The 15,570-nt window shown below is 36.8% G+C and overlaps 2 protein-coding genes across 2 annotated transcripts; both read right to left on the bottom strand.

Annotated features, from left to right (window-relative positions):
- Window positions 1-429: 429 nt before the first annotated feature.
- LOC133261057 (olfactory receptor 4P4-like) lies at window positions 430-1,368 on the bottom strand. The gene has a single exon (XM_061439639.1). It carries the CDS (start codon window positions 1,366-1,368, stop codon window positions 430-432), a length of 939 nt encoding a protein of 312 aa, XP_061295623.1.
- Window positions 1,369-13,858: 12,490 nt separating this feature from the next.
- On the bottom strand, window positions 13,859-14,773 carry LOC133261433 (olfactory receptor 4C11-like). Its single transcript, XM_061439914.1, has one exon. The coding sequence runs from the start codon at window positions 14,771-14,773 to the stop codon at window positions 13,859-13,861; it is 915 nt and encodes a 304-aa protein (XP_061295898.1).
- Window positions 14,774-15,570: the final 797 nt, after the last annotated feature.

Below are 15,570 nucleotides of genomic sequence, written 5' to 3'. Positions count from 1 at the left end.
TATGGGAAGTCATCAGCTGAGCAGAAAATAAAACTTTAAATTTCTGATACTCCTTTTTTATGAGTATGCAGGGAATATAGCAAGGTTCTATGGACTTTCTGTCTGGGATGATCAACATGACTGTAGCTTATGTACATTTGGAGATTTGTTTCATGGAACTAAAGTATGGGGAGATTAGAATGGTAACCTTCATTTAGTGACTTACGGAAAGAGAAAAAAAAATCAAAGCAAAATGTAGCTTCAACAAGGAAATGATGACTCCTGTTACTAAGGGAAGATGTTAATAAGAAGCATGGATTGAAAGAAGAAAGGATTTCAACTGATGATAGTGTTTATGCTTAGTTTTCCTAGAGCAAAGTCCATTGTTTATTAAACTAAAGTAAGCAAATATCACTTGAATAAGGTGTGTAATGAGGAAGCAAAGTGACTTCAGATGATTTGCCTTGCAATCAAAGATAGCTTCTGGCACCACACCTTCCTCAAGGCATTCTTCATTTCTGCATTTCTGAGAGTGTAAATCAGAGGGTTGAACATGGGAGCAATGATGGTGTAGAAGAGAGCAAAGACCTTGTCTTCTGGAAACGTTGTGGCTGGTCTAATGTAAATGAAGAGAATAGGCACAAAGAACAGAACCACAACTGTGATGTGGGAACTACAAGTGGAAAGAGCTTTGTACCGGCTTTCTGCAGGGTAAGCCTTGATGGTGTATAATATCAAAATGTAGGACAGCATCACGACCACAAAGATCACCAGCCCCATCATGCCTGCATTGGCCACCACTAGGATCCCAACTCTGTAGGTGTCCGTGCAGGCCAGTTTCAGCAAAGGATACACGTCACAGAAATAGTGATCTATTTCATTGGGGCCACAGAATGGTAAGTTAATGGTGAGGAGACCCTGGACAAAGGAGTGCAGAAATGCCCCAGCACAACAAGCGCTGACCATGGCATAGCGTCTGTGCCTGCTCATGATGATGGTGTAGTACAGGGGCCTGCAGATGGCCACATAGCGGTCATAGGCCATCACAGTGAGGATACAGATTTCAATCCCCCCAAAGAAGTGCATGGCAAAAAGCTGTGCCATGCAGTCAGTGTATGAAATTGTGCTACTTTCTGCCAGCAAGTCAGTGACTAACTTGGGTGTCACTGTTGAGGTATAACACAGATCTGATAGAGCAAGGTAATTAAGGAAGAAATACATGGGTTGATCATTTAGCTGACTGCACGTGATAGAAATCATGATGAGCAAGTTTCCCATCCAAATAGCTATGTAACAAAATAAAAATAGTAGGAAGCACACATGTTTGATTTTCATGTTCTGGGAAAGTCCCAAGAGAATGAATTCAGTGATGTTATTGGTATATTTCATGGTCTAATACAGTGAAGACTCAGTGAGTTTGCCTAAAAAAAAAAAAAAAGAATGACAGGTTAGCATGAGAAATATTGTCTAAGCATGGTGTCAATCAGAGTGAGTGTTGGAGAAATACATTCATTTAGTAAATCAGCTTCCTACACTATACTTTAAATAGTTAATTTGAAACCGCATATGATTAGCTTGCCATATAATATGCCAGATCTGTTTACTTTCTAGAGTGAAAGAGAATAGTATTAATAAGTACACTTGCTCAAGTATAAACAAACATGCACAGTCATCTTATGTATGGGATGAAAAGTGAGCTTAGGAAAGATACATTTCTTTTCCAGAAGCAGCTTGTTTCTTTAGGAGATTCAAACAACCAGACTTAAAGTGAAGGGAGTAAGGTAAGTTGTGCAATTGCAGGATAGAACCCTGTCTTTGTTTAAAATGTTTGTAATTTTCTTGTGGAACATGATTTTTTTTTTAATATTGCACTAAATTATTATTGTCTTTATCAGTGAGTTGCTTGCACACAGGGCAAGTGACTCATTTCCCTCACTGAAGAAAAGCTATAAGAAACCTAGACAGCATAAGAGATATCACCTTGCCAATACAGGTCCATATAGTCAAAGCTTTGGTTTTTCCAGTAGTCATGTACGGATGTGAGAGTTGGAGCACAGAGAAGGCTGAGTGCCAAAGAATGGAGGCTTTCAAACTGTGATGTTGGAGAAGACTCTTGAGAGTCCAAACAGCAAGGAGAACAAACAAGTCAATCCTAAAGGAAATCAACCCTGAATATTAATTGGAAGGACTGATGCTGACACTGAAGTTCCAATATTTTGGCCATCTAATGTGAAGACCTGACTCGCTGAAAAAGACCCTGATGCTAGGGAAGATGGAGGGCAGAGGGAAATGGGGGTGACAGAGGATGAGATGGTTGGATGGCATCACCGACTCGATGGACATGAATCTGAGCAAACTCCAGGAGACAATGAAGGACAGGGAAGCCTGGCATGCTACATGTAGTCCATGGGGTCACAAAGAGTTGGACATACTTAATAACTGAACAAGAAGTGCTGATTCTGGGGAAAAGTATGATATATTTACAAACATTGTGGAGAAAAATAAATAAATACTGTATCAGGTGAAGCAAAAGTAACTGTGGCATTTCTTTTTAATTTAAATTAGTAAAAGATAATAGTAATTATATGTAAAATTGAGAAACAAAGGTTGCCTAAAAGACTAATAACAATAATAAGGAAGTGGATGGCACTTGCTTGATACAGATCAGGTTTCAATAATCTCTATAATAGAATATTTTACAATTTGACTAATTATAATCTCCCTGCTTTGTTATCTTTTAAGTGACAATGATTTCTTTTAGAAATAATGAAAATTTCATGAATAATATATCTTAAGAAATATTTTTCAAAATATCACATATATTATTAGTATTTCTATAATCAGAAAAATTTGTAAAAGTTACTGCCTTAAATAGCTTTAGTTTAGGTTTTAGATCTACCTGGTGGCTCAGAGGTTAAAGTGTCTGCCTGCAATGTGGGAGGCCTGGGTTCAATCCCTGGGTAGGGAAGACCCCTGGAGAAGGAAATGGCAACCCACTCCAGTATTCTTGCCTGGAGAATCCCATGGATGGAGGAGCCTGGTGGGCTACAGTCCACGGGGTCACAAAGAGTCAGACATGACTGAGCGACTTCACTTTAGGTTGTAGATGCTTTTATTTCCAATTAATTTTCCATTATGCTTCTATAGTTTATAAGCATATTTTTAGTCCAAGAATTTAACATCATTTTGATACTTTGCTCATAAGATTCTTGGAGGAAAGGATATCCTAACAGAAAAAAAAAAAAAAAGTAGAAACATTCCATTAACTCCTAGGCAGGATAGGTTGAAAGTTTGTCTCTCTCATGTTAAATAGATGCTATACTAACAAAATGGGGAAATAATTAGAAAACTTAACTGGTTCCCTTTTTTTCCTCTTAAATGTTTCTCCTTGACAGCCTCCAACTTAATATCAGAGACTTCATATTCATGTTATTTAAATTACAACTTACATTTCCAAAACTCCCATGTTATTTCCAGTTTCCTTTGTTAATATTTGTGTTACTGATTTTATATATACAAGATCTTCACTTTCATATTTAAGTGATTTAAAGAGAACATTTCCTATCATAAACTATAAGGACTAACATTGCTGCTAACACAAATTCATTATATATGACAACAAATTTCTCCTTTAAAATATGAGAATTTCTAGTATAAATATAAACATTTCATGGTAGTGCAGGTAGAATTAACAGGTGCATACTATGAAATGGGCACTGATTATTTTCTCTTTCACTTTGTTTCTCTTCATATCATAAAGATTGAGTATCCCATACACCATGATAAAAAATAAACAAAAATGTGCTGAAAGATTAACAGCTAAAAATGAAGCTATTACAACTCATATCAAATTGATTGTTATTGAAGGTCTTTCACAAACATAAAAGATATGTAATGATAATAATATCTAATATTTCCTGGAAGCAGGTTTAAACATTTCACATTTATTGAACCATTAATCCTAATAAAGACCAGCGATCATTTTGTTATCTCTCTTTTGCAAAAAAAGGAAGCCAAACAGTTAACAATTTGGATAAATACTGATGAATATTGAAGACTGTTTTTAGGTTTATTTTAAATTTTTTTCACTATTTGGATGTTGCTAATTTGGTTGTCAGATACAAACTATGATTCTAGGGGAAAATGTTGCTTTTTCTTTTGTTGTTATTTCTTTCATAACCATGTTGTCTCACATGACAAAAAGTCATGAATAAGCTAAATTTTTCCCAACAGCTTCAAAGTTTTCTCTTAACACCTATACCAATTCTTGGCTAAACTAATTATATTTTCTCTCTGCGTAACTGTTCATCCTGTTCTCATTCTTCCTTATTGAGTTTGCTTTACCTTGACATTCTGGATCCTCTGATATTAAGGTTTTATATACTATAGCCTTCCGCTTTTTCAATTAATCAGTATATACATATTTTACAGAGAAGCAAAGGAGGCAGAAGAGTGATAAATCTCTATACTAGTACATTCCCTTAACTTATTTTAACTGTAACCCTTTTTCTCTTTAATATTTTTTTTCTCTTCTGTCTGAAACATAACAAGTCTTTTTTTTTTTTTTTTTGCTTTTCTCTTATATAGCCCCTATGTAACACAAATGCTATCATTTCTTCATGAATTTCTCAAAATCATAATAAAAAACTCTGTTTAACTTTGGCATCTTCTGTGGCATATGACAAGGGGAATGAACATATGGAATCAGCATGTTTATAAATAAAATTTAATTTAAATTATATATGCAAAATTTATTTTTCTTATTTGAAAGTTATTATTATTTACTATAGTTTGATTGAAATTTTACTTACCAGATGATTATCTCATTAGATAAAATCTTTTATCTCTGAGTAAATGGTGGCAATGTTCTGAATGCAGTCAGAATCTTAACTGCATTGCTAACGATTCATCAATTTTATCATATAATCAGCTCACATGAATCCTGGTTCTAGGACTTTCCTGCTGTCCTTATAGAAATAGGAAATGCTCTTCTGATTTTTGAAATTAAAATAAAGTGAAATCATTGCTAGCATTTATGCTGAATAGTGCTTTTTTTTTTTTTCCCCTACAGGAATATTGTATCTCCTCTGTGGTTCTGGGAATGGAAATGTACACATAAGCCTTCTGATTTCCAAAGATGTTTAAATTAGGTGACCTGGGAGATTATAACCCCCAACCTCCCTGTCACCTTTTCTAAGGATGAGACAGTTCCCCAAAGAAGAGCTGGCCAAGTCCTTAAAAAACAGTTATGCCACAGCTAATAATTCCTTATACTCTGAGGAGTTTGAGTACTAACTGAAACCCCACTTTTGTTCAATACTGATACTCTAAATCATGGCCTTTATGTTGAAACAAAATTTGAGGAAACCAAAGGCCAAGATAATCAGAAATAAGCTTTTTTTTTTTTTTTTTAAACGTGGACCATTTTTAAAGTCTTTACTGAATTTGTTACAATATTGCTTCTTCTTTATGTTTGGGTATTAGTCATGTGGGATCTGAACTCCCCAATCCAGGGATCTAACCCACACTTTCTACACTGTAAGGCAAAGTCTACTGAACTGTCAGGGAAGCCCCAGAACCAAGTTTTGAAGTTTGGTTTATTATAGAATAAATGGTTTGAAAAGAGAATGAAAAAATCTTGTGTGTTACTTCAAGTCTAAAGGACCCTCCCAACCTCACTAGTCACTTTATTGAATAGTTTTAAATTTCAATTTGTTTAAAATATGTGCTTATTGCAGTAGATACTTAACTGAATTGTCATCAGACAGGGTGGTCAAAGTAATGAGGATTTGAAGAAAATTAATTTATAGCACAACATATGATATTTTAAAAAGTAATAACTGTGTGCTTAAGTTAAATGCATATTCCAGAGTCTCTGGCTTAAGTGAACTGTAGCTGTCCATGAGATCTCATTATATATATAAACTTCTATTTCCATAGAATTTTTATAGTTTCCTAGTGCAATGAAATGTCATTAACACTATTGACATAATTTTTTCTGTTAATTTTTTCTTCTGACACTAATACGAATACTATCTTTCTTTTCATTAGTACTTACCCACTCAATATTCTTAACCACTTGGCATCTTTATTGTTTAGGTTAATGTTTTTAAAATATATGGCTATATTTAAAAGTCTAGTCTGATACTTATTGTCTTTTCGCTCAATAATTTAAATCAAGCAGTCTGACATATTTTCATGGATTCATTTCAATAGTTCTATATCTGTTTTCTATTTAGAATATGTTTTTGTTTTTAATCTGTCCTCTTTTCTTGTCTTTTAAGAAGATTTTTGTTTGTTTGTTTTGCCCTCCCAAAATTTTGGAAATTTTCATTTCTGTCATTGCTACAGAAATTTGTCACATGTGAATCTTATTTATTATTTAAAAGAAGATTTTTGTTTGTTTGTTTCTGTCATAGTCCATAAAGTTTAAGGGGCATAACCTTCACTGATGAAGCCACTGGTTTAGATCTTTGCAGTGGTAGCAGATATTGTAACAAGAAGTTTATAGAATATCGTAAAGAGGGATTCAATTACTGTGAACAACAATTTATGATAGATCAGCAAGTTCCAAAAAATAGACTTCTTTTTTTCAATAAGAATCTTGGAATTTTGACATGGTTGACCTCAAGTGAAAGCACTTCACTCCTCAAGATAAGGTAGTCCCAGCCCATCTTATATTGGTCTCCATGGGAACAAAGATAAGATTCACACTATGTTTATCTCCACAGTCCCTAAATCCACAGCTAAAATAGACATTTTTGATGACAGAAGCCTTTCATTGTTTTGTTTTGTTTTTTTTTTTTTTAGATTCTTGTTATACCCAAATGTAAGCCCATGGAATATAGTTTCCCTACCAATGGCAACCCACTCCAGTACTCTTGCCTGGAAAATCCCATGGGCAGAGGAGCCTGGTAGTCTGCAGTCCATGGAGTTGTGAACAGTCGGACACAACTGAGTGACTTCACTTTCGCTTTTCACTTTCATGCATTGGGGAAGGAAATGGCAACCCACTCCAGTGTTCTTGCCTGAAGAATCCCAAGGATGGGGGAGCCTGGTGGGCTGCCGTCTATGGTGTCACACAGAGCCAGACACAACTGAAGCGAATTAGCAGCAACCAGTACAGTGTAACCAAAATAACACCGTATCTCTGATAGACATGCATATATTAAGGCCACCATAACAATAGCAACAACAAAAAATAAACAATCAGTTCAGTTCAGTCGCTCAGTCGTGTCCGACTCTTTGCAGCCCCATGAATCGAAGCATGCCAGGCCTCCCTGTCCATCACCAACTCCCGAAGTTCACCCAGACTCACGTCCATCAAGTCAGTGATGCCATCCAGCCACCTCATCCTCTGTCGTCCCCTTCTCCTCCTGCCCCCAACCCCTCCCAGCATCACAGTCTTTTCCAATGAGTCAACTCTTCACATTAGGTGGCCAAACTTTGGCCACCTCAAGCTATCCCACGTTGAAGGTCAGGAAAGGTGGCAGTGAGGAGATACCCCTAGTCCAAGGTAAGGAGCAGCTGCTGCGCTGTGCTGGAGCAGCCATGATAACCCATGCCCAAGGTAAGAGAAACCCAAGTAAGATGGTAGGTATTGCAAGAGGGCATTAGAAGGCAGACACACTGAAATCATACTCACAGAAAACTAGTCAATCTAATCACACTAGGACCACAGTCTTGTCTAACTCAGTGAAACTAAGCCATGCCCGTGGGGCAACCCAAGATGGGCGGGTCATGGTGGAGAGATCTGACAGAATGTGTCCACTGGAGAAGGGAATGGCAAACCACTTCAGTATTCTTGCCTTGAGAACCCCATGAACAGTATGAAAAGGCAAAATGATAGGATACTGAAAGAGAAACTCCCCAGGTCAGTAGGTGCACAATATGCTACTGGAGATCAGTGGAGAAATAACTCCAGAAAGAATGAAGGGATGGAGCCAAAGCAAAAACAATACCCAGCTGTGGATGTGACTGGTGATAGAAGCAAGGTCCGATGCTGTAAAGGGCAATATTGCATAGGAACCTGGAATGTCAGGTCCATGAATCAAGGCAAATTGGAAGTGGTCAAACAAGAGATGGTAAGAGTGAATGTCAACATTCTAGGAATCAGCGAACTGAAATGGACTGGAATGGGTGAATTTAACTCAGACGACCATTATATCTACTACTGCAAGCAGGAATCCCTCAGAAGAAATGGAGTAGCCATCATGGTCAACAAAAGAGTCCAAACTGCAGTACTTTGATGCAATCTGAAAAATGACAGAATGATCTCTGTTCGATTCCAAGGCAAACCATTCAATATTACAGTAATCCAAGTCTATGCCCCAACCAGTAACGCTGAAGAAGCTGAAGTTGAATGGTTCTATGAAGACCTACAAGACCTGTGGTGGATTCATTTCAATATTTGGCAAAACTAATACAATATTGTAAAGTTTAAAAATAAAATTAAATTAAAAAACAAAAAAAGAACTAACACCTAAAAAAGACGTCCTTTTCATTATAAGGGACTGGAATGCAAAAGTAGGAAGTCAAGAAACACTTGGAGTAACAGGCAAATTTGGCCTTGGAATATGGAATGAAGCAGGGCAAAGACTAATAGAGTTTTGCCAACAAAATGCACTGGTCATAGCAAACACCCTCTTCCAACAACACAAGAGAAGACTCTACACATGGACAGCACCAGAGGTTCAACACCGAAATAAGATTGATTATATTCTTTGCAGCCAAAGATGGAAAAGCTCTATAAAGTCAGCAAAAACAAGACCAGGAGCTGACCATGGCTCAGACCATGAACTCCTTATTGCCAAATTCAGACTTAAATTGAAGAAAGTAGGGAAAACCACTAGACCATTCAGCTATGACCTAAATAAAATCCCTTATGATTATACAGTGGAAGCGAGAAATAGATTTAAGGGTCTAGATCTGATAGATAGAGTGCCTGATGAACTATGGACTGAGGTTCATGACATTGTGCAGGAGACAGGGATCAAGACCATCCCCATGGAAAATAAATGAAAAAAAGCAAAACAGCTGTCTGGGGAGGCCTTACAAATAGCTGTGAAAAGAAGAGAAGCGAAAAGCAAAGAGAAAAGGAAAGATATAAGCATCTGAATGCAGAGTTCCAAAGAATAGCAAGAAGAGATAAGAAAGCCTTCCTCAGCGATCAATGCAAAGAAATAGAGGAAAACAACAGAATGGGAAAGACTAGAGATCTTTTCAAGAAAATTAGAGATACCAAGGGAACATTTCTTGCAAAGATGAGCTTGATAAAGGACAGAAATGGTATGGAACTATCAGAAGCAGAAGATAATAAAAAGAGGTGGCAAGAATACACAGAAGAACTGTACAAAAAAAGATCTTCATGACCAAGATAATCATGATGGTGTGATCACTGACCTAGAGCCAGACATCCTGGAATGTGAAGTCAAGTGGGCCTTAGAAAGCATCACTATGAACAAAGCTCATGGAGGTGATGGAATTCCAGTTGAGCTCTTTCAAATCCTGAAAGATGATGCTGTGAAAGTGTTGCACTCAATATGCCAGCAAATTTGGAAAACTCAGCAGTGGCCACAGGACTGGAAAAGGTCAGTGTTCATTCCAGTCTCAAAGAAAGGCAATGCCAAAGAATGCTCAAACTACTGCACAATTGCACTCATATCACACGCTAGTAAAGTAATGCTCAAAAAATAAACAATAGAAGGCATTAATTTCTATTGCACATTCTTCTCAATTTACTTGTTTAGCCTGGGGATAGATATACCTTGGACACTGGCAACAGATGTTCATAAATTACTTAGATGGTGACTTCAACTGTACTCCTGTTTCAGATTCAGTAACTTGACCAAAAGCTCATGTCAATGTCTGAGGATTCATTCCGGTCTCTGAGGCAGAGTGTATACCCTTCCAAGTGAAAAACAAGGTGGTAAATTTACCACTGTGAAGAAACTCAGCAATTGCCAGCAATATACCATTAAGTCAGAATGACATCTAAGAGGTTAGGTTTGAACAAATCTCATTGGCTTAAGAAATGTTCATGAAACTCTTGCCAAATTGTCTATTTTCCCTCAGTCAATAGCTGTGTTCTTATGGGGGGGTTGGCAGAGGAGGAAACACATGATTGCATCTGCTTGCATTTAGTTCTCCAAGAAAATTCGGCACTGACTTAACATGGAATGTTATAGCATTACAGCCTCAAACATGAATGTTTCCAAAAGGGTAGAAGTGAAAAAATTCTTCTTAGTAGTCAAACCTCAGCCAATGTATTTGATTGTCTAGTTTGTATAGGCCACAAGATGTCTAGATGTGTAGGTCTATTCCAGTTCATGACATTTGCTAATGGTTTCACTGGATGTTTAACTTTAGAAAGCATAGAATAGAAGGTGTGAAAGAAAAAAACAATTTTTTTTCAGCTTCCATATTGTACATAAACCCAAACTAGTCCATTGAAAACCCACACATACAAGACAGATACAGATTTTTATGACCAACAGCTCAGCTGAGGTCCTAGCTCACAGCCAGGATCAACTTCCAGGCATGTAATTCAAGGTGCTAAACAACTTCAGCTGCCAGTTAATGAACTTTTGAATTTTCTAAGCTGCAACCCCAGACATCACAGAGCAAAGATAAGCCATCTTCACTACGTCTAAATTCCTGATCCCAATCACAGAACCAAGGGCTAATTCAGTATTGCATAATTTTCATACATTTAATTACAAACTTTTTTCTTTTTTAAATTTTGAATATTAATTTTACAATCTACTCTTAGTATTACATTTTATTCAATAAATATTGCAACCTGAACTAGAAGAGAAACTAGCATCGTCCAGAATGTTCAGGATTTGCATTTCCTTTTTGGGAGGGAAAGAGGGAGACTATCTTAAGCATCTTGTTTGGCAAAAGCATAGAGATGTTACTGGTTTTTGTAAGGAGGTTCAAATTTAATGTAGAAGAGTGTTTATAAACAGTAGCAAAAGGAGTTAAATGTCACACTCATTTACTTATTAGCCTCAGCTCAATAATCCAACTTCAAATGCTCTCCTCTGAGATGCTGGGAGTAAAATTTCACAATATTTTCCCTATAGCAGATGACTTCCTGTTAGTTATGTCATTAAGAGCACTCTAGAGTGAGATTAGGAGTCCAAAAGAGAGAATTAGAAAGTTAGCTATATTAAAAAGAATACATTTGAATCAGTTCTAATGAGGTGGATGAAACTGGAGCCTATTATACAGAGTGAAGTAAGCCCGAAGGAAAAACATAAATACAGTATACTAACGCATATATATGGAATTTAGGAAGATGGTAACAATAACCCGGTGTACAAGACAGCAAAAGAGACACTGATGTATAGAACAGTCTTATGGACTCTGTGGGAGAGGGAGAGAGTTGGAAGATTTGGGAGAATGACATTGAAACATGTAAAATATCATGTAAGAAACGAGTTGCCAGTCCAGGTTCGATGCACGATACTGGATGCTTGGGGCTAGTGCACTGGGACGACCCAGAGGGATGGTATGGGGAGGGAGGAGGGAGGAGGGTTCAGGATGGGAAACACATGTATACCTGTGGCGGATTCATTTTGATATTTGGCAAAACTAATACAATTATGTAAAGTTTAAAAATAAAATAAAATTTAAAAAAAAAAGAAAGTTAGCTATAAGATACTAGAGAATTTATGTTTCAGTAATAAAGGACGCTTATTTAATATTGGTCTGATATTTTAAGAGGGCTCCCCTGGTAGCTCAAATGGTAAAGAATCTGCCTGCAATACTGGAGACCTAGTTTCAATCCCTGAGCCAAGAAGACCCCCTGGAGAAGGGAACGGCTACCCACTCCAGTATTCTGGTATGGAGAATTCCATGGGCAGAAGGGCATAGTGGGCTATAGTCTATGGGATCACAAAGAGTCAGACACAACTGAATGACTAACACTTTCACTTTCATTTTAAGAATTGACAAAATTATTTTACTCAAATCTAGTAAACATCCACTTCCCACTACCTACCACCTACCCATTACCTATAAAATAAAGCACTTCAAAATATATATATATATATATGAAATTTCATATATATGTGAAATTCTTTAATTTGACATTGTGCTATATTGTGCTATAACATAGTCAAAATACAATGCCAAATTAAGGAATTCTTAAGAAAGGTATGAGAAGAAAAAAGGGGTAAAATAAACATGAAAGAATCAAATTTCCCAAGCAAGAGAGATCCAGGAAAATGCTTAAGATTCTTGAGCCAGCTTTTGCAATCACTGTAAACTCTATCCAAACATTGTTTTCTCATCAATTTTATTAAATACTTTGCCCTATATAGCAAATATTTTTAATATGGAGCTCAGTAAATAGAATTGATTTTCTCCCCTTCCCTGTGATTTGTGAACATTGCTCACCACTTAAAAACACATTGTATATATTTATAGATTTAATATACTACTACAAAAATTCAGAATACAATGAATAAGGTAAGAAATAATTTGAAATACCCCAGGGTCATACATGGGTGTGGCGTGCTAGTTTACTTTTCCTTATTGTATTTTTTGAGTGAGCAGTTTCTGAAATTGCCATATACGCATTTAATTCAAAAATCCAATAAAGACAAAAGAAATATCACAGCACAGATTTATGAAGATAATCAGGAAAAGTTTTAATTTTGATAACCTGTTAATAAAAATAAACAAAATTACTCTAAGATATTGGTTATCTTCTGCTGCTGCTGCTAAGTCACTTCAGTCGTGTCCGACTCTGTGCGACCCCATAGACGGCAGCCCACAAGGCTCCGCCGTCCCTGGGATTCTCCAGGCAAGAACACTGGAATGGGTTGCCATTTCCTTCTCCAATGCATGAAAGTGAAAAGTCAAAGTGAAGTCGCTTAGTCATGTCTGACTCTTTGCAACCCCATGGACTGCAGCCTACCACGCTCCTCTGTCCATGGGATTTTCCAGGCAAGAGTACTGGAGTGAGGTGCCATTGCCTTCTCCGTTGGTTAACTTAGGGAATTTCTTAACACTACATATTAAGTTGCAATTTTCTCTGCACTAAAATAATATAGTTAAATTTTTTTTTCCTTAGTAGCATTTCAAAAAATTCAGCATTCTTTTTTCATTTTGCTGGTTAAATTATAAGAATAGTTGTTATCATAGTTAAGGTAAAATTTCTGCCCTAAGTCCAAATTTTCTCTTAGGTGTATCAGAATATGGTCTGCTATAAAAGTACCTTAATTGAATTGAATAACTCTAGTCCATTTCAGGATGGCAAGGATTTTGAAGGTAGGAAATTATTAGTCAGTGGAGATATGCAAGCATAAACTGGGCTATTCTTTTATAAGAATATGAAGGAAAATACAAAAGAACCAAAATAGGACTGGGAAATAGATGGGGAAACAGTGGAAACAGTGTCAGACTTTATTTTTCTCGGCTCTGAAATCACTGCAGATGGTGACTGCAGCCATGAAATTAAAAGACACTTACTCCTTGGAAGAAAAGTTATGACCAATTAACTTGGTCATAACCATTAAACTTGGATAAGAAAAATAAATAAATAAATAATGTACAAAACCAGAAGTTAAACCTACAGAAAGAACAGGATGTGCCTCACAAGCAGAAACATCAAAGCAGGCAGCAGACATGAGGAATGGACTTGTGCCCCACAAAATGATAGAACTTCATGTTGTCTCTCTGAGACATTGGTTAAAATAATATAGATTTTGCCAGGTGGTCATTCTGCCTATTCCCCTAAATGCCCCACTGGAACACATTTCTACTGTCCACAATAGAATGAGAACACTTTCTCTTTTCCATCAGTCCAATTATACTTAAACTCTGACAGAATTAGTAGTTGGCATCTTCTGATCTTTGCCATCTCGAGTCAGACTTTGTTGCACCATAACTTTCTCACGGCCTGTTTGACTTCTGCATTCCTCAGAGTGTAAATCAGAGGGTTGAGTAAGGGTGTCAAAATAGTGTAAAATACAGCCACCATCTTGTCCACTGGAAATACAGTTAGAGGACGAGCATATATGTATATACATGGTACAAAGAATAAGATAATAACAATAATGTGGGAGGTGCATGTGGAAAGGGCTTTCCTTCTTCCTTCTGCACTACAGTTACTCAGAGAATGTAAGATGAAAACATAGGAGATGAGCAGCAACAGGAAACTCACCATGCACATGGTCCCACTGTTAAACACTATAAGTAGGTTGATGACATAAGAATCCACACAGGCAAGTTTCAACAAAGGCTGCATATCACAGAAATAGTGATCAATAACATCGGGGCCACAGAAGGGTAATTTCAAAACCAACAGAATCTGTGCTGAAGAATGAATACAAGATCCCATCCAAGCCAGTTTCACCAGTGCACCACAGACACGCTGGCTCATGATGGCTGTGTACCTCAGGGGTTTGCAAATGGCCACATAGCGATCAAAGGACATGAGGACAAGTACCAAGATCCCCATGCACCCAAAGAAGTGAAATGCAAAAATCTGGGTCATGCACTCATTGTAGGAGATGATTTTCTTCTCAGATATAGAATCTATAATTAGCCTAGGGGCAGTGGTTGTTGAAAGACAGGCATCAACAAAGGATAAGTAGAAAAGGAAGAAGTACATAGGGCTCCCAAGTGTCTGGCTATATCGTATGGTCATCACAATTAGGAAGTTTGCCAACAGAGTCCCAAGATATAGAAATAAGAAGATAACAAATACTACTTTCTCCTTTAGTAGATCCTGTGTTAACCCAAGCAGAATGAACTCATTCACACTGCTGTTCTCCTCCATGGTTATGGTGAATATAGAACAGACACAGCTGAAAAATGGTTCATCTGCAAAAAAAGCATTAGAGAAATGATGACTTGGCAATAGCAGTTTATTTGGATCCAGAATTGTAACTTTCAGAGTTATAAATTCATCAAAAGTATAATTTAGTGTTTCTCAAAGTTTTCATAGACTATACTCACTCAGGAATTTTTTTTTTAATGTTGACATGCTTTAAACATTGGCATTGATTCAAGGTCTTCTTATGGGTTGCCAAAACTTTTTTTGTGGGGGGAAAAGCCCTCAAGTGTTTGTGCATTCTGCCATAGTCTGAGAGCTAGTGAATTTGCTTTATGATCTTGATAAGATCATTTTAATGTCTTGAGGCTTTTTTTTTTTTTTTTTTGCTGAGAAAACCAGAACTTTTGTACATTTATTGCTGATGACATTGAGAACGTCAGCTGGCTACACCGGGCAGAACTTAGAACACACATTCTTTGGAGAACTCAGTCAATGTACATAAAGGAAAGTATGGGATATAATGACATTTAAACAGCATTGTCTATAGGAACAAAGAGAAAAAGCAATCTGAATGTAAACAGAGGGACGGTTAAATACATTATAATATATCCATACAATGGACTGTAATGCCCAAATACAGGTAAGGCCTGTCCATGTTGAAATGAATTGCTAAGTATACAAAATGATCCCATTTTTAATACATCCCATAATACTACATACACAGGTCTATACACATATTCATGTGTATAGGCTCTTTTTTTATATGATAGAGAATCGAACAGATACATTATTAAACATAT

Source organism: Bos javanicus, chromosome 15 (genome assembly GCF_032452875.1).
Source record: "Bos javanicus breed banteng chromosome 15, ARS-OSU_banteng_1.0, whole genome shotgun sequence".
Taxonomy (NCBI): domain Eukaryota; kingdom Metazoa; phylum Chordata; class Mammalia; order Artiodactyla; family Bovidae; genus Bos; species Bos javanicus.
The sequence above is the reverse complement of the archived record's forward strand: the minus strand, read 5'-3'. Positions and strand labels throughout refer to the sequence as shown.

Bases quoted from the DNA above. Each gene is read 5' to 3' on its own strand.
- LOC133261057 (XM_061439639.1), bottom strand. From the start codon at position 1,368: ATGAAATATACCAATAACATCACTGAATTCATTCTCTTGGGACTTTCC.
- LOC133261433 (XM_061439914.1), bottom strand. From the start codon at position 14,773: ATGGAGGAGAACAGCAGTGTGAATGAGTTCATTCTGCTTGGGTTAACA.